The sequence below is a fragment of the Lissotriton vulgaris genome, chromosome 7 (genome assembly GCF_964263255.1).
Source record: "Lissotriton vulgaris chromosome 7, aLisVul1.2, whole genome shotgun sequence".
Taxonomy (NCBI): domain Eukaryota; kingdom Metazoa; phylum Chordata; class Amphibia; order Caudata; family Salamandridae; genus Lissotriton; species Lissotriton vulgaris.
The window spans coordinates 253,947,187-253,967,192 of record NC_141695.1 but is presented as its reverse complement, the minus strand read 5'-3'; the positions used below and the strand labels follow the sequence as shown (position 1 = coordinate 253,967,192).

Here is a 20,006-nt window from a genome sequence, read left to right as displayed (position 1 = left end):
GTGGTGAGTGAATTAAACCCAGTTTATTGAAGAGCATTAGAGAATACGTCCGTACATTGAGCCTGGGTCTTAACTGTCATCTCTGGAATCACGAGCGAGCAGCGATCCTGATTCCAGACATGACATCAAGACACCACACATTTCCCTTTGTAAAAGGAAAAGAATTGCATGAACAGAAATATGTAGAAAAACAATTAATAGTAGAACATGAAAGCAAAAGAATAATGCATGCAGCATTGGAGAGAAAAAAAGTACATCGTGAAAAATACATACTTGTGAACATATGACAATTGAAACTAGCAATTTTTATACAAAAGATGGAAGAAACCATTACAACCTTAACCGTACCCTTTACTTTTCGAAAGAGTAATCTTTATGCCACATAGGACTTTGACAGTTTCTTTGTGGACGTTGATTACAAGGAACACCACAAAATGAAGTGGAAAACTTTCTCCAATTTTTCGCGGCATTGGCAGAATTCGAACAAGAAGGTACATAAGAATCATGGACATTTTCATTCAGCCACAACCAACGAGGAACTTTAACAACTTTAGATAAGCTCCACACATTTCCATCTGATAGTTCAACTTCCTGCCTGCCAATGCGTATGACTTTCAAAGGATCTGAATACCGTGACTCTCCAGATTTGATTAGTCTGCTTTATTTTACACTGACCCAATCATTAACATCAATTTGACAAGAAACATCTTTCGAGATATTAATATTATTCTTATTGGTCAAATTTGACATCCATGACTGAGACATATTAGAACAACTCTTCCTTCCCCTCATTTTTTCAAAAACAGACAAATCTCCCATACTCCTAGGGGTATTTCTGTAACACCACAAAATCTCACTTAACGCTTGTTTACAATCTCTTCCATTACGTAGTGCTAACTGTAACCCTTCCTTAAATACACGTATCCACCTTTCCACTATTCCATTGCTCTGTGTATAGTATACAGACGATCTTTTTATGAATGATTCCATGACACCTCATAAATTCTTTCATTTCATTAGATATAAACTGTACCCCATTATCAGTGGTAATAGAATCAGGAAAGCTTTCTCTCTCAAATATCTTGTTTAAAAATGTTATAACTACACTCGAGGTAATGTTTGAAACAATTTTAACCTCTGGCCATTGAGAAAATTGATCTAGTACAATAATGGCATAAACAACACATTTATTATAAGTTAAAGGTCCTGCTATATCGACTGAAACACACTCCCAAACACAAATGGTCTAGAAAGAAGTAAACGCTCATAAGAAATATGCTTTTGAGATTTGTCACTCAAACAGCATTCCATGCAATCTCTAACTTTATGCTCAATGGCTTTGTCCATTGCTGGCCCCCAAAAATCACTTCTGATTCTGTTTTTCATGCTTGTCATGCCTTGATGACCTTCATGAGCCATATTTAAAATAACTTGTTGTAATTCACAAGGAACTACCAATTGCAAACCTCTAAAAAAATGTCATCATTCAGGGATAACTCATGAGCAATCATAAAGAAAGGAATTCATTTTTCTGACAAATTAGTTTTTCGTGGCCATGACGACTTAAAATATAATTTAACATCTCTTAATGTCGTATCATTATCACACGCTGATCTCCAATCATGTTCTTGAAGACAACCTTTAGATATTTCACAAATAGAAATAACACTTTCTAAATCAGTATCATCTTCTACAATATGGTCATCAGGACCAGGTAACCTTGATAAGCAATTTACTAATATATTTCTTACACCAGGAATATACTCCACCTTGAAGTGAAAGTCTTGGAATTTATAGTGCCATCTTGCAATTCTTGAAGTTGCTTTTCCACAACCCTTTGTGGTGAACAAATCAACTAAGGGACTAAGATAACTCCTGACTCTGAAAGTGGTACCATAAACATATTTGCGGAAATACTCAATTCCCCACCAACAAGCTTTCCTTTTCCAAAGTGGAATACCTGCACTCAGCACCTCTTAATGGTCTGGATGCAAAACCAATAGTGACCAACTGACCTTTCTGGTTTTGCATCAATACTGCACCAATACCTGCATTGCTGGCATCGGTAACAATGACAGAACTGCACGCAGTGTCAAAAGTTGCTAAAGCAGGTGCTGAAATAATACTTTTCTTTAACATTTTAAATTCCTCCTTACATTTATCATCCCACATAAATGACACATTTTTCTTCATTAAGCATCTCATGTTAAAAGTCTTATCAGGGAACAAAGGAACAAACTTCGCATAATATTCAGCAAGCCCTAAGAAAGATCCGAGTTGATCTTTATTTTCAGGATCTGGGGCTGGATCAATAGCTCTCATCAAGTTTTGTTTTGGAGAAATGCCATCTTTACTAATTGAATGACCCAAAAATTCAACAGATGACACACCAAATTTACATTTGTCTTTGTGAGAGTAAGACGATTGTCTTGTAAGATGCATAAAACCTTGTGTAAAATGTTTGTGTGTTCGGAGGAATCGGATGCAAAAATCAAAATGTCGTCTTGAAAATATAAGACATTTGCTATATCTTTAAATAAATTATGCATTACCCTCTGAAAGACGGAGGAGGCAGATATCAAACCAAATGGCATCCTCTTATATCGGAATGCCCCTTCTGAAGTGATAAATGACGTGAGATGTTTACTGTCATCATGTAAAGCTATCTGATGGTAAGCGTTGCATAAGTCTAGGGTAGTAAATATTGATTCCCCTTTCAATTTTGTGAACATATCATTTATATTTGGCAAGGGATGTCTATCAACCCATACATTATCGTTTAAATCCCTCAAATCAACACATAAACGCAGTTTGCCTTTAGGCTTAAGTGCGACGACAACTGGAGATAACCACTCGGAAGATTCTATTTCTTCAATTATATCCAATTTACACAACCTTTGTAATTCACACTTAACAGCTTGTCTTACATGTAAAGGAACATTTCTCACTTTGTGCACTTTTGGTATGGCATTTTGTTTTAAAACAATTTTATGTACAAATTTATTTAAAATGACCCAACTTCTCTGAGGAGAAAACATTAGGAAATCTCCTTTCCCATTCTAAACCTGGGTCTGATTCTACACTAGATATTAAATCAGAATACCCCAGTACCAGTTCGGGATGATTAGGATATAGAGTTATCATCAAATCCCTTTGTTGTGGCCAACCCAAAAGACAAGAACCCTCTTTAGCCACATAAACCTTTGTACAAATTGTCTTTCCTTTAAAACTTTGAGTTGTTTCATAAAATCCTAACACATCAATGGGTTTTCTAGCATACCCAAGCAACCTTATGTCAGGAGGAGATAGAGTAAGATTAGGAAATTCTTTTATCCATTCCTCACCAATAAGAGTGTGCCTAGCTCCAGAATCAGCAATAATGTTTACCTCTTTTCCTCCTATTACAACAGTGCAATAAGGAGCATCTTTTACTGATGTATCAATTTCATATACCGCTAGAAGAGACTCATAATCTTCCATGTCACTCATTACTTCCTTAACATTCTCTTCAGTCTGACCTTTACGATCAACATTTTTGCTCTTGAACTTATTCTTATTTCTACACATTTTTGTGAAATGACCTTTTAGTTTAGAGTATCTGCATACTTGAGCAATAGCTAGACATTTCCTGTCATTTGCTAAATGACCCGAAATACCACACTTAAAACAAATATATTCTTTTTTTTCTTCAAATTGTAGACTTATTTTTCAGTTTGTTGTCATCAGAGTAGGTTTTCTTGACTAGATTTACTTCAGAAACTTTTTGCTCAGCGAGTTCCTTCAAACCTAATTTCATATCCTCAAAGCGATGAGCAATGTCTAAAGCTTTGTCTAAGGTTAAGTCTTCAGTATCCAATAACTTTCCTTGAAGTTTAACATCTGCAACCTTGTGCACCATTTGATCACCCAGCATTTGGTCTTGGAAAGTTGAATAGTTGCACTTTGACACTAAAATTCTTAAATCGTTCATGAAAGAATCAATTGATTCATTGGGCACCTGGCCTCTACTAAGAAGTGTGTGTTGTGAAACCACTTCATTAACCTTTTTAATATACTGTTTATCTAATTGAAAAATAGCTTCTTCATAGACATCCACTTCTCCTTCAGTGGTGGATGATGCATTCCCACTTGGAGGTAGGTGACTCAAAACGTGTCTACCTTCTGCACCCAAACAATGTTTCAAAATAGCCAATTTTCTTTTTTCAGTGTAGTCATCACCACCTATTGCTTCAATATATTCTTGAAAACCTTCTTTCCATCTTTTCTATTCTAAAACAGGTTCACCAGGAGAAGCTAGAAAAGGTGCTGGTGCAGAAATGTTTTCCATTTTAGGATTATTTGTTGAAATAATAAATACAAAAAATTAAAAAAAATGTTCTTCTTATTTCTTCTTCATTTTTTTAAACTTATTATTCTATATTTTTTTACAATAAAATTGTTAAAATAGCTCAATTTGAAGAAACAACGCATGTATGAGCAAAGTTCACATCAAAAATATGATATTGACGCTTAAAACTATGTTAAACACAGAAGTTGAAAGTTGTAATGCTTGCACGAATTACTTTGGCAAGCAGTAATGGCAAATCAGTACCCAAACTATGGCCGCCTTACGTTTTGACGTTTATACATCATGCCACATCATTTGCATGTGCTTAATTGAAAGTTGGTTCCCCAAAACATGGCCGCCATACGTTTTGACACTCATACATCACGGGAGTCCGCGCTCGCGCTAAGCTCCGAGTACTCCGACACTCCGAGCGAAGGAAAGGCTTTAAATTGTGTAAAAGACTCACCGGACCCTTAAGACAAACGGGGTTTTCACAAAATGTTGTTGCGAGTCAAGACACTTGCTCCGGTAAAGTACATCAAGATGAAGTGAGTGAATTACACCCAGTTGATTGAAGAGCATTAGAGAATACGTCCGTACATTGAGCCTGGGTCTTAACTGTCATCTCTGGAATCACGAGCGCGCAGCGTTCCTGATTCCAGACATGACATCAAGACACCACACCACCTCATTGATACGCTCCCCGCTAACGCTGTTAAAGACCTAACCCTGTGGCTTCTAGCGCTATGGACCAAAATCATCAACAGTTCACTGCAACAAGGCTACATTCCAGACTCCCTCAAAGTCGGACAGGATTCACCCATCCTAAAAAAACCAACAGCTTACCCCACGGATCTTAACAGCTACCGTCCTATAGCCAATATTCCTACCTTGGCCAAATTACTTGAAAAATGTGTACACCATAAACTAACTAAACATACTGACCACTTTGACCTTCTTAACAATCACCAATCAGGCTCCAGAGCAGGTCACAGCACGGAATCAGCCATGACTCACATTATTTTTTTTTAAAAACCTTTATTGCACAATATAATCAAACAAATACGGGCCTACAACCTACCGGCCGGCCTCGACATCATTTGAAGCACAATAGCAAGCAGTTGGGCGACTCAGTAGCATATCAAAGCAAGCACGATCAATCTGAGTTACACTGTAAGTAGTTGTGCTACCAAGAAGCAGGAGAAGTGAAGGTTTAATTTTAAAGTTTTTAAAGTATGTCCAAAATAGTAGGAACGAAGAAGGATCTGAGTCCAAACAATCCGTCTAGGACATAAGTGGGCAACGTTCCTCAAAGAAAGTCAGCAAGCATTATCTACCAAACAAATGGCTGCAGGCGAGTAACACAGGAGAGATAACGAGCAAGCAGTGGGATACGCCCCAGCCACCACCCACATCGCATCCAACCACCCAATGACCCAGGGAAATGAGAGAAGAAAAGAGTAGAAGAAGGAAAAGAAAAAATTAAGGCCCATAGGAACTGAAACGAACAAAGAAAAAACCCCCGCCACCCCCCACCCTACACGCATGCAGAGGCTACGGCCTACCCCCCCCCAAGCAGTGTGTCTGTCGCCCCAAAAGATAACCCGAAATTCAGAAGCAGAAGAAAGAAGGAAAAAGAGAATCACATAAGACCGGAGGAGGGCCAGAGAAATGACCAACACAACCAGAATGTTTACCCTCGGCCACCCATCCCCGGACCCCGACCCAATACCAAACCAACGTGTACCTCCCATAACTGTCCATTACAGTCCCAGCAATGCACACAACGGGATGCAGCAAAAGGTGAGAAACCCCTTCAGCCTTGTCCCTTTCGATCCAGCATGTCGACGATGCCCAGTTCTAAAGCAGCCATCTTGGACGGAGAAAGCAAACGTAAGGTCCACAGCAGAGCAAGACGCCATCCACAAAAGTCTGTCCACCTCAGAGCCAAATGGTAAGCGGCCATCCAAGAAAGGGCAATGCACGACAGCAATTCTTGAAGGGCAGACGGCCAAAACAGTAGCTGCAACTCCAGGATGGGGCAGAAAGACCCGCCATGAGGCCACGAAGCAGTCGTGAGGCGAGGCGTCCGGACACGAACCTCGAGCCGTTGCCAAGGTCCAAGATCCCCACTCGTCTCCACAACAGTAATGGGTAGCGCGGCAGCAACCATATCTCTCGTCTCCAGCGCTTCCACGTACATCTGGGCAGGCTGGTAATCACAGTCGAACACAGGGTGTGGCGAGGTGCACAGCACATGAGAAGCAGCATGGCCATCCGAGGGCTCTGCAAGCGCAGTGGTATCCAGTCGGCTTTCCAGGTCCTGGGCCGTGTCACGTATAGCTACACGAAGATCACTCAGGGCGCCTAGAATATCAGCAACCCTAAGGGACGCCTCAGGATAAGAGGACGCTGCCGTCTCGCACCCCCTGGGGGCGTAGTCACACTGTAGCCCTCGAGGCTGTTCACCAACAGCCATCGTGAAGGCAGCCCACAAGTAGCCGGCCCACAAAGCACTACCACTCCGGGGGGTACAATAGCAGGACGGTCCCCTTCACCTGCCACCCGGCTGCAGTGCAGCGCCAACTGCAGTAGACACCCCAAATAGCCTCCGGGGGTCGAGAATCCCAGGTGCCGAGCGCTCAGTTCAAAATGGCACCCATCGCAGCACTGGAGAACAAGAAGACGATCAAAGCCGTCCACAAGCCGGAGAGAGGATACAATGTAGCACCGGCGGCGGTGATAGAATGCAAGCATGGAAGCGTGCGGGGCAGGGCGGCTCGCTGTAGCAACAAAGTCAATGCAATTATCGCTCTCCTTCAGCCAACCCCGCCCTGCTACAATGACCGCTGTTGTTGCAATCCGGGACGGCCGCCTCCGGAGAACAAAGACCCAGCATCCGCCATGCAACACCGAAGCGAAGACTGGGACACCTTGCCGCGTCTGCCGCAGGGATCGGGCCGGGGAGCACACCGTCGGACACAGGAGCGCCACCCGGTTCCAGGACGCCGACAGGTTAGCAGGATAGCTTGCAGGATCAGCGGCGTTTCGGAAGGGGAACGAGAAGGTCGGCAGAGCCGAGGGATCAGGCGGCCATCATGGTCGCGGGCTAGGCTCCTCCCCATGACTCACATTATTGATGATTAGCTACAAACCCTTGACCAGAACAGATCATGCCTACTCATCCTACTAGACCTATCTTCAGACTTTGATACGGTCAAACACGAGAATCTGCTAGATCTTCTCAAGCTTAGGATTGGTCTATCAGGATCAGTGTTAAACTGGCATACCTCTTTTCTACATAACCAAACACAACAATTCAAGATCAACAACACTCTTTTCAATCCACTACTAGTAAGGTTGGGCGTCCTGCAAGGGTCCTCACTATCCCCGACACTGTTTAACCTATTCATGGAGCCACTCACCGAAATTCTACATGCGTCTAATGTGCAATGTACACTGACGATACACAACTTTATCTTAAGATCAATACCTTAGAACACATTAAACAGCGTAACACCACACTCTTGAACACCCAAACGGGGTTGGTAGAAAACCATCTCAAACTGAACGCTCTAAAGACCGAATTCCTCCTTACAGCTCCACCCGCTAAAATTCCCTTTCTTTTTTTTTTCTTTTTTTTTGTCCTCATATTTCGCCCTTGGTAATCAAATAATGGTACATGGAGATGGACTTACTGTCGCAGATAAACTGGTAGGGGCTCTAAGTGGTACACCACAGGTAGTTACCCCTCAGTATATAGTGCCAAACTCCAACGACACCACCTTGGAACAACCGTCAGGGTCATATGCTGCATTAAAAATACCCATTTCTATACAGATGTCAACCTTAATGGGTATGTACAAAGTGGGGAAAAAGGTGCCAAGCAGTGTAATCATTGGACCTTGGGGGGAAAAAAACCCCATGGACAATTAATAAACAGTTACCAATTCAATAAAAGCCAGATGTTTCTCTTGCGTGGGTTGCCTGATCTTAAGAGGTCTAACTAGGATATTTGTAGCACAGAAGTGCGCCAGTCCAGCAGAGAGGGAGGTAGTGGATCTTTCCATCTCCTACATATCTCCCTTCTGGCCAGTAAGATACCATAAAAAAGTAAATTTTTTGCCAGCCCCTGAAACTCCGGAGAGACCCCAAAGATCACAAGAGCGGGACATAGTTTAACTTGGGATCCCAAGGATGTGGAGAGAGATAGGCAAACTGCATTCCAAAAAGGTGATAAAAGTGGGCAGTCTAAGAACATATGCAGGTCTGAGGCAGCTATCAAACAGCATTTGGGGCATGACACAGGTGAGTTATCTGAAAACTTTGACAGGCGTTTTGGGGAATAGTAGGCTCTATGTAGAGTGAACAGGTGGTTTCGGCAAAGCCAGGGTGGTTTTACAATATTCCACTTAATCTTAAAGAACTCGAGCCACAAGTTCTCCACACTATTGTTTGTAATACATGCGCCCCACAGCATAACAGGCAACTGAAACTCGCCCTCAACCTCATCCAATAAAAGATTGTACCAGAATGAGACCTCTTTCTTAAATGGGGGCTTGTCTGTTAAGAAGGACACAATATTACTATCACTCCCCCAACTGAAACCTACCTTTAAGAAAAATCTGTGAGTGTGCCCAGCTTTGTATTTGCAGCTTTTTAAATCTAGAAAAAAACGCCCCTATTTTTAAACTCAACACTTCCCATGGGAGTAAGCTGCCATCAACAAATAGATTGCCCCATACCATCAATCCTACTACTCGTAGCGGTACTGCCAGGCTATCCAAGAGCCAACTCGGGATCTGGGAGAGTTCCATAATGGGGCCCTAGGAGAATAATAATCAATGTTATTGGAACGCCTGAGTTTAACCCATGTTTTAGATATATCTCTCAACACCTTCAGTTTTACGTTTTTTCAAAAACTGGGGTCCCCAAACTTAAACAAAAATTTGTGATCAGCAACTTTTTCCGCTCTAAGCAGTCCTGCAAACATATGCCCACATCCCGAGTTTGTCGGAGATTTTAACAACATCCTCGCATGGGAAAACCGGAAAGCTGGAAAGCCCAACCATAGAGCTGAAGGTCAGGCGCCGCCAAACCACCCTTCTCTCTTCGGCACCTGATCTTCTTCCAAGCTAGTCTAGGGATGCGATTATTCCAAATAAAAGAGCATATATCGCTTTGGAGTTTAGATATCATTGTAGGTTCAAAAGAAAGGGGAATGGTATTAAATAAAAACGTAACCTTCGGAAGAATAGTCATTTTAACTAAGTTGGATCTGCCCAGTAAGGATAACGGAAGTGAAGACCATGATCTCATCAGTCTACGACACTCTTTGGCGATAAGCGAGAAATTTGATGGAGCTATTTCGTTTATATCCTTATATATATTTAGGCCGAAGTAGCGCAGGACTGGACTAACCTGTACCCCTGCCACAGGTAGAGGGTCATTCCAGACCATTATATCCGTCTTGGCAGCATTGACTTCATAGCCCGACACGGATCCAAACTCCTCAGCCAGCGCAATTACAGCCGGGAATGCAGAACAAAGTTCCGACAAAAAAATGGGAACATCGTCGAAATTGGTCTATAAGACCCACAATTAGTTGCTGATTTTCCTGGTTTTAATATCAGTGTTATCTCACTATTCCACGAAGTAGGAGGGGGCATCCCTTCCTGGAGGATCTTATTAAACAACTCGGTTAGAACAGCGAGGATTGTTGGGATCAAAGCTTTATAGATTTCAGACGGCAGTCCATCTGGACCTGATGCCCTACTTTTCTTACTACTGGCAACTGCCAACCTGACTTCCTCAGTGGGAGATAGGATCTTCCCGTGCAGTGCTTTGTTCTGGTGACAGTGTAGGAAGAGAGACCCCCGCCAGCCAATCTTCAACCTGCTTGGATTCAACGTTCTTATCTTTGCAGTATATTTCACTAAAGAAATCTCGAAGCGCTCCTCTAATGTCTGCATCACTGGAGAAAGTCACACCACCAGACGTGAATGAGTTGATGTTATTTCGAACCTGCTCGGTCTTCGTCTTCCAAGCCAACAACCTGCCAGCCCCCTCACCATACTCAAAATGTGCCAACTTACTGGCTTCCCATCTCTCTAAAACCCTAACATTTAGAACTGAGCCTAGCTCTCCTTTTAAGGTGGTCACTTTGTTCTGACTTTCATGTACTGTGGTCGAGAGGGCCTCTGGATGACTATAAATTTCCGTTTGGATTCTAGTCATCCCCAATTCTAAGGAGGCCACTGCTTCCCTGTAGATCTTGTTCTTATGTGAAGCTTTATTAGTTATATGGCCCCTTTAGAAAGCCTTTAGTGTATCCCATATAACCCCTAAAGGGGCAGGACCCAAATTTGCTTCCATAAAGAGCTGCACCTCCACATTGAGAGCCTCAATAATATTTGGTGAGGAGAGCAATGAACGATCAAAGGACCAATTTCTTGATCGACTATTAGGAAGCCCTTCCAGTTCTAAAAGAATAGCCGCATGGTCTGATAAATGAAATGGTAAATGGGAAGCCGATGTAACCGGGTTAACTAGAGATTGACTAATCAGAATGAAATTAATTCGGGACTGGTGGTGATATCTGTAATTTCGAAATGTGACTCCTCTTGCAGCACATGCAATGATCTCCAGATGTCATTATACCCTAGCTGCTTCATGCTATCTAGCAAGTAAGACCTTGTTTTGGATAAGATTTTGGCTCTATTAGAAGGTGACTTATCCACTAGGGGATCCAAAACTATGTTGAAGTCAACTGCTAGAATAACCGGCTCGGGAAATAGATATAGATGTGAAAAGAGAGTCTTCAAAACCGACAGGTCATCCTGATTAGGACCATAGTATCCCACTATGGTGATTGGAGACCCTGATATTATGACTGATGCTATTACCCACCGACCACCAGAATCTACTAACTTAGAGACCAGTCTCGCTTTTATAGATTTTTTAAAGATGATAGCCACTATTCTAGTGTGCATCGATTGCGATGTCATTATACCCATATCGATCCACCTGTTCTTTTTAACCAGGGAAAGCATTTCAGACTCAGCCAGATGAGTCTCCTGGAGTACTATTATCTGTGCAGTTGAGTCACGCAGATATTGCATAATGTTGTTTTTCCTCGGACTAGTACGCAAACCATTAGTATTCCAGGTAAGAATTCCCAATTTACCCATTAAACTGATATTCCCACATCCCCAATTTGTCAGTACCACCCTGTTTTTGAAAACTAATCAGAGCTAGTTCCTCAATCAGAAGAAAAAATTGGACAGTCACATATCTCTTTGCCAACAGCAACAAACATAAAACAAAATTACAGCGAAAATGAGGATTTTTAAAAATAAATTTCCCCTGCAACCCCCCCTGTGCCCCTGCCTGACCCTCCACCCCCCCCTTGGAAACCCTTGATCTATCTATCTGGAAGGACCAGAAGATAGCACTCTGTTGTGGACTCCCGCCCATATCATAAACAGGAAAGAAACAAAAAGGAAGGGAGAAAGAAAAAAATATCAAAACAGAGAGAGAAGAGAGATAGGGCTATCCTATGCCCCTATAATATCTCTACAAAAAACCAAGTGTTATGAGTTATATATTATATGTGTTATATGTAATGTATTTCAACCTTTTTTTCTTTTTCACATCCTTCTCTCTCCACTCTTATATATATATGCTCCATATATATTTCCCTTTATCTCCTTCCTTTTCTCTTTTTCTTTTTTTTCTTTCTTTTTCATTTTCCCCTTTTCCTTAAACTTCCAAACATTTTCCAAACATCATTTAATAGCCCATTATCAATTACAATATTGAGATCCGAAATATCTCTATACTTTAAAGATATCAATCAGGGAAGCTTAGTCACTCATCCACAGCCTGCACTGAAGCAAGAATTCATCTAAAAATAGCTTGCATGACACAAAAGGCTGTACACCACAGGTACCCAGTTACCTCGCACAGAAATTGACAATCTCTGGTGGGTCAAGGTCTTCTAGGGGTGCATACAACCTAAAACTGAAATCTCAAAGATTCAACAAAAAGAAAACATATAAACAAACCTTCTCTGGTATGGCACCTAGGATTTGGAATACTCTTCCCCCAGAAACCAGATTGAATTCTTCTACCGTCTCTTTTAAAAAGGAAGTCAAAGCGATTCTCATTGCAAAATTTACTTGACTAGAATCTAAGTATTTATTTTTATTTATTTTATTTAAGGTTTTTGTAGAGCGCGTAGTAACCCTTGAGCATCCAAGCGCTTGAGCCTGAATTCAGGAGGGAACAGCAGCGGAAGGGGCTAAGGATCAGGGGAAAAGAAGAGTTTTCAGTGTCTTCCTGAACTGAAGGAGGTTAGGTTCAGTTCTTAGTCTCCGGGGGAGACTGTTCCAATGTTTGGCCGTGTGTACCGAGAAGCGGCGTCCTCCAGACCATGCTTTTTTTACTCTGGGGACAGTGATGAGGTTCTCTCCGCTTGATCGAAGAGCTCTTGTCGCTTTGTAGGGAGTGATGAATTCATTGAGGATGGGTGGACCTTTGTTATGGAGAGTTTTGTGGGCCAGACAGAGGGCTTTGAAAGCAACCCTTTCTCTGACTGGGAGCCAGTGAAGGAGCTTCAGAGCTGGCTTCGCCGAGGATCTGGCTGGGGTGTGAGTAAGTAGTCGGGCCACGGCGTTTTGGATTCTCTGCAGAGTATTGAATGTAGCTTCAGGGGCACCCAGGTAGATTGCATTGCTGTAATCTAGCCTCGCCAAGATGAGGCCCTGGATCAATAGTTTCCGGGAAGTGGCAGGAAGCAGGGGGAAGACCTTCCTGCATGCCCTGAGGAGTCCAAAGCATATTCCTGCTGTCTTTTTGGCCTGAGTTCTGAAGCTCAGATCCTTTTCGAGCCATACGCCTAGGCTCTTAACCTCCTCCTTGGGTGCAGGGGGGTCACCTAGACAGTCGGGCCAGATGTTAGGCGGCAAGGAGGGCCCTTTATGTCCGAGCAGCAGGATTTCGGTCTTGGACCCATTCACTTTCAGCGCTGAGGTGTTCATCCAGCTGTGGATTTCGGTGAGACAACTGTGAACGTTGGAGGGGTCTTGGTGAGGGTGAGAGAGGGTAACCACCAGCTGGGTATCGTCGGCATAATTGATGATCGTTACGCCGAACGGGTTGACCAATTTCTCCAGCGGGGACATGTAAACATTGAATAACGTAGGGCTAAGAGATGAGCCCTGCGGTACTCCACAGCGGAGGGGGACTGCGGGGGTGTGGCTGTCATTCTTCCAGACTTGAAAGGAGCGACCATCTAGGAAAGACATGAGCCACTTCAAGGCCGTGTCCCTTACTCCAATGTCTCCCAGTCGTTGGATTAAGGTCTGGTGGTTTACAGTGTCGAAGGCCGCACTGAGGTCCAGGAGGATCACTGCCAAGTAAATCTGGAGAGCAATAGTACCCTTATTACCATCCCTTTTTTTTGTTAAGGGTACATCTAATCATCCCAGTCTCTTTCTCTTGCCCTGGACTTTAATCAATCGAGATGCTCCTGTTATGTTCTATACGACTTTTACTGTGTTTTCGTACTGTTATCCCATGCTTGTTCTCTCCTGTATATTGTGTCATGCTATTTGTTATGTATAATCAGCTTTGATCACTGGAAAGCGCTCTGATATCCGCAAGGATCTTGTTCGCGCTCTATAAAACCTTCAAAATAAATAAAGAAAATACATTCCTGAGTACTTCTCCTTCACCCTCAAATTTTCGTCCTGCCACTCTTTTCTTGATGTCACAGACTGTGCGATTATCCTCCCCCATTGCTGTGACAGCAGTGGCTAAATGCTGCCATAGAGCTGCCTTCTGTGTGCCACTGGTGCAGTAAGTTCGGAGACCATATAGGTATTTGTGGTACCTCACAATGAACTCTACAATTGTGGTCTCCTCAGTAGTGAAGTTCTTCTTCCTCATTTCGTACACGTTCCTGTAGCGATGAACAGCAAATGAAAACAGGAACTCTGTGGCCAAACCTGTTCCTTGAATGTGTGCTGATTTTATATGGTTTGTGGTGCTGGTCTTGAAGTTCATGTTAATTGACATCAGCTGGAGCATGGTCGGTAATGGTAGGCACTTGAAATGATCATCAGACCCAAATGCGGGTATTCCGGCCCGGAAGCGGAGATTTCGGCCTGAGAGCCGAAATTCTGTTACAAGTGTGTGATTTCCGCTATGGGTGCAGAGATTCCAGCCCGAGTGCAGCCGTAAAGTTAGGAGTCATAAGTGCATTCTGTGAGTACCAAAAATCCTAAGTGCTTTCTGTGAATACCAAAAGTAGTAAGTTTAGGATTTTGTCTCAGGTTAGTTCTGTGAATCAACCCCAGGTGCTTAAGGCATTTTCAAAGGGCAAGTGCCCTGTAATTGAAGTCAGAGAGGGGAGGAGCGAGTCCCACAGATTGGCTGTTGTGACTGAGAAAGCTCTATGAGAAAGCTCTACTACCTTATCTCTTCTTCCGGATTCTGGGCAGAGTGACCAGATTTGGATGGACTGAGCAGATATTTCTACCTGGGAAGTACCGATTGAACATCTCCCTTCTCACAGATGGAGAGCCTTGTGTACAACATAAAGAGCCTTAAACATGACTCACTTTTTAAAAGCTAGCCAGTGCAGCTCGCGCAGCCCCAGAGAGGCTGACTGATGAATGTTAAGGATGACCCTGGCAAGAGCATTGTGTGCTACCTGCACTTTTGTCAGGGTACATTTTTTTTATCCAGGTAGAGGATTTTGCACTAATCAATTCTAAACATAACGAATGCCAGAGTTACCTGATTTCACACCAAGAAAAGATTAAATGGAAATATTTTGTTTAGTCTTCTTCTAAGCCAGAAGCAAGTAATAAGTGTGATTGGCCTGTTCATTTAGAGAAATCTTGCTATCCATGATTACCCAATATTTATTGCTTTCTCTGCTGGAACTGGCAGAGTGCCGAGAGTAGCGGACCACCAACTGGTGTCCCAGATGGAGGCTTGCATCCCTAAGATCGACTCCTCCGTTTTCTCCCCACTGAGTTTCAGGGGATTCTTTTCTATTGATCATGCTGTGGCTGAAACACAATTTGATAAATTGGCTGAGAAGACTGCTGTGTCTTTAGGGATCGACACAATGATCTGGCTGTCATTGGCATACTAACCACCTGTAACCCATAGGAGTGGATGATGCCAGCAAGTGGAGAGGCATAGAGATTAAACTGCTTGGGGCTCTGTGAAGATTCCTGCAGTGCTCCACATAGCAATGAAAACACATGTAAATGGTATTGGTTCAGAATCATCCTTTGACAGTGATCCTTAAGGAAAGAGGACAGTTGTGCCAAAGCCCTGTCATTGATGCACATTACCCCCTTGCCCTTCATTCTATGACCTGGAATTCACACTTTAATGCTTACTCATCTGTGCTTGTCTAGTTGCGGATCCACTTTACTTGGATTTAGACTCAAATTCCTTCCTGCTGCGTGTCTTGTTACCTTGGATGCCACCTATCTGCCTTAGGTCTTCGCTTCCAGTCTTTGGATCGCCGTGTCATCCTGCATGCATGTTTACCATGTGCATGTCTGAAGACGCCTGATTGGTTCACAATTTGTGTTCCTGGTTTGGTTCCATTTCCATTGTCAAATACTGTGTGCATACTAGAATTAAAGTGCGTGTCTGTCCAGTGCACTGTTTTCACAAACTGGTAAAGTATCCTCTTACTTTGCTCTGCTTGGATCGCTGCGAGTTGGTAAGACCCTTTTGCTACAGTTCCTCTTCAATTTCTCACACAATTTTTACCTATCACATGTCATTGAAGTATCCAGAAGAAACCAACATCAAGGGGCATTTTGAGTTGTGAACCATTTAGCAATACCTTATATACTTGTTCGGAGAAAAAAATACTTCATCAAAGTTTTATGACTATTTTACTGTAACCTACATTTTTCTATTCTTAGGAGAAGGAAATCCCTATGATAGGGCAGTGTTGGTTTTTAAATAGATTGCTGAGATTTTGAATGACTTTATAATGCAGTTTGACCCTCCCTCAAAGTTTCTACAAGCCATCCCTTGGTTGAGGTGGAAGGAGTAATTTCTGACTTAACTCAAGGCTATTGATGGGGTGAGGTTGTCAGCTGAGAGGAAAAAAATAAGTTTCAATACTGTTTAGGGTCGGAGGGTCAGGTTATGCTCAGAACTCTATTACAAGGTGGGGGTGACAGAAATGTTTTTGAAGATGCCATGGTTCGAATAAAGACTGGATTCAAGCCCACTTCCAGTGTTGCTCTTAATAGATTAAAGTTTTATACCAGGGCTCAAGATGGAGAATCATTTGATTATTCTCTTACTGGGTTACAAGCTCTCTCCATAAACTGCAATTTTGGACTTCTCATGGTGAAATGATTAGGGACAAAATCATTGTGCATGTCAGGAGTAAATAGGTTCAAGAGAAGTTTTGGATTTGGGGTGATCTCTATTTGCAGGATGTCATAAGCGCTGCCAGAGCAATGGAACAGTCAGTGAAGTAGATGAAGTCTATAAATGAGGACACCAAGGGTTTGGTAGAGGATGTGTGCAGTGTGAAGTCTGAAAATCCACATGGAGGGCAGAGTGCATACAAAAAATTTGACACAGATTTTTATTATTTTAAAAGTGGGAGCATTATTCATGCAGCATCTGCTCCAAGGTGTCCTGCACCGGGTAAAAAATGTAAGAAATGTGGACGTCTGGGGCATTTTGCTCTTGTGAGCAGGGACTTCCAAAAAGAATAATAATAGCAACACTGGGTTGACTAAGGGCAAAGTCTCTTGTGTGAATGAGGAAGGTAATAAGTAATGTCGAAACAGTTTGGGCATTGTTTAGTCCAAACAGCTAGTTTAAGGAAAATGACAATGACCAGAGATCCCAAATGTGCTGTGCAGATTTTTAATGTAGATTTGGAGCTTATGGCAAACTCAGGCTCACCATGGACAATAAGAATTAAAGATTATGTCTGAGATGTTTTGATGGGGTGCTATGCCTTGATGACTTAAAATATTCATATATTGTTGCAGAAGCTTTCGATGGGTCGAGAATTGATATGATTGTCTATCTGGAGGTTGATATTGAGTTCAAAGGACGGGTGGCTCATATAACTTCTATGTAGCTTTTAAATAAGTGACATTTCTGTTATGGAAAGTTATGGAATCTGCAGGGAGCCACAACCTTACTTCCACCCAGCATTTCCCCAGGTCTCCCAATGCAAATGTCAGGGGAAGCTTTTCCCCTGCTCCCAAGGCTGGAAACAAAACACACCAAAAAATAAAATCCCACTGCTGTAAACAGCAGCAGGGTTTCCTGGATATGTATAGAGGACTTAACGGTTACATCTTTGGCACACGGCCACCGTGGAAGAGGATGGGACCATTACATCCATGGCAGAGAAAGGGTTAACATCAACCATTGATATTTTGTGTTCTAGACCGTTATTAGAGATATTTTTACCACTCAAATCTTTATTCAATTTCTATAGTTAACATTGATTTCATAAATATGATTAATAGATATTGTCAATTTAGATTGGCATGGCTTCCTCAGCAATCAGGGTTGGAAAGACATTTTTAGTGGAACAATAGAACCATCAATTACAAATCTATCAGGCTTCGTAGAGAGTGCTCTGCTCGGTTTCTGAAGCCCATACCCTTTATGACTCTTAAAATCCTGGTTTCATAATAAAAAACATCTCTTGTCTTCTTTCATAGGGTTGGCTGTGCAGAGAATTTACCATTCGATGATGACTCTGTTGATCTGATCACTGCTTCTGTTGCTGCTCACTGGTTCAACATAGATGTGTTCTTAAGAGAGTTGGATCGTGTCCTCAAACCCAATGGCTGCCTGGCAATATACTCTTTGTATCCTTATTGTTATCTTAACTACAAAGATTGCTCTCAAAGTCTAACAGATTGTTTCAACAAGGTGAGTGAGGGGACATATTAAGGATTTGTGGGCCCTGGGCTAAATGTATTTTGGGAGGCCCTGATCCCCACAAACATTTCAGAAAGTTACACCTGCCAAAATGTAAAAAAAGAAAAATGTCCTGAACATTATCTGGATATGCATATTTTTGTGCAGTAAGAACCAAAATCTGTAAAGTTGGGGTAAACACCAAAACAGCAATATTTATTGCTGCTCATAAATTCTGATCACCAGTTTGTCTGATTTTAACAGAAACAGTCATTATCCCACAAGAGCCGGGCCACTCCTAATCAAAATCTGTGAGTTTGGAGGAAATACAAGAGCCCCCAATTTGCAGGACTTATATTAATTATGGACTAGAAGCAACAATCTGAATTTCTTCCATTCTAGGTATGGACCGCCTGAGAAAACTTAGTTTGTGGATTTTACCTCTTTAGTTACCTCACAACTCTAAGTCGGGCCTAAATATCTTTATTACTGTAATGGATTCAGGAGAGAAGATTGCTGTTAGGCAGCAACTTAACAGTTATATCCTCAATAGCCTTTGGTTAAGACTCATTAATGTGGTTGCTATAATTAATGTGTGGCTTGCACAGTTTAGTTAGAAAGGAATATAGAATGGTTAAATTAATCTTCTCATATGATCACATTTTTCTCTGCAGTGTTTTGATTTTCTCATATATGAACATGGTGCTGAAAGTATTGTTGGACTCATGCTATCTGAATACAAAGAGATATTTGATGCTTTGCATTATACAGACAAAACAAGGTAAGAGAATAAATGGTAATTTTAGAGAGATGAGTTAATCTTTCAGCCATTGTCCAACTCAAAACAGCTAATTAATAACAAAAGAACTAGAACATTTATGCAGCTGTTGTACTTGAACATTGTGAGTGTGTACACCTTCTCCAGTTACTACATTGTGGGAGAGTAGGAACTTTACCTCTGTGGGTAAGAGAAGTGTGAGGCCACTTGGCACAGAAGAAACCCTTTATGACTCTTTTATTCCAACACATATTTAAATTCTTAGCTAAAATGTCGAAGCCTGAAGTATAACTAGGGATTGCTGCCCTGTTGAAGAATAACAATGTGTACTGGTGACAAACCAGCCTTTACAAGTTGAACGTTGTTGGAAACGGCCCTTTTTAGGGTGCTTTCCCTTATCTTTTTGCTTCTGGTTGTCCATTGATCTATGTGCTAGCATTCGGACGTTGCATGCTTTTGACACTGCCATTCAGGGCCAAAGTGCTGGCTTGTCATATATATATTGGTGATTGGTGCATACATGTTTGGCTGATTTGGTTTAGCTGTAAGTCTATTTACTGGGGATAATACATATACGTAGGGGATGTAACACAAATGCTGCTCCGTAGGTCACCCTCAAAGGTAGCTCTTCAAATGTGTCACAAGTTTGCCATTGTTAAGCCTGTGTGTGCAGGTTACTCCCTGTGGGCAGGGTCTGGTGTCGGTAAGAAGTAGGGCATGTGCACATGTCTGCTACATGTACTGGTGGGGAATGGCACCGGATGGTGTGTTCGGTACAATCGGACCTGCTTCTGTCATTGATTGCCATGTGCGACCTGTTGAAAGGCTACTGAGCTGTATTTCCTTTGTGCAAAAGAGTGGCACTATAGTGTTTGTAATCAAGAAAGCAATGCAAATACTTTCCGTTAGTGCAAGTGGATTTGACTACTAATGTAGAAATGTCACTTTGGGAAAGTT

General features: G+C 42.1%; 1 protein-coding gene across 1 annotated transcript in view; it reads left to right on the top strand.

The window, feature by feature from the left end:
- Positions 1–20,006, top strand: part of LOC147701321 (putative methyltransferase DDB_G0268948) — a 496,840-nt gene that overhangs the window by 323,971 nt on the left and 152,863 nt on the right. Inside the window, exons 4-5 of the mRNA XM_086928630.1 lie at positions 18,070–18,283; positions 18,946–19,052. Coding sequence (XP_086784756.1) covers positions 18,070–18,283; positions 18,946–19,052 — 321 coding nt within the window. The remainder of the gene's footprint in view (positions 1–18,069; positions 18,284–18,945; positions 19,053–20,006) is intronic.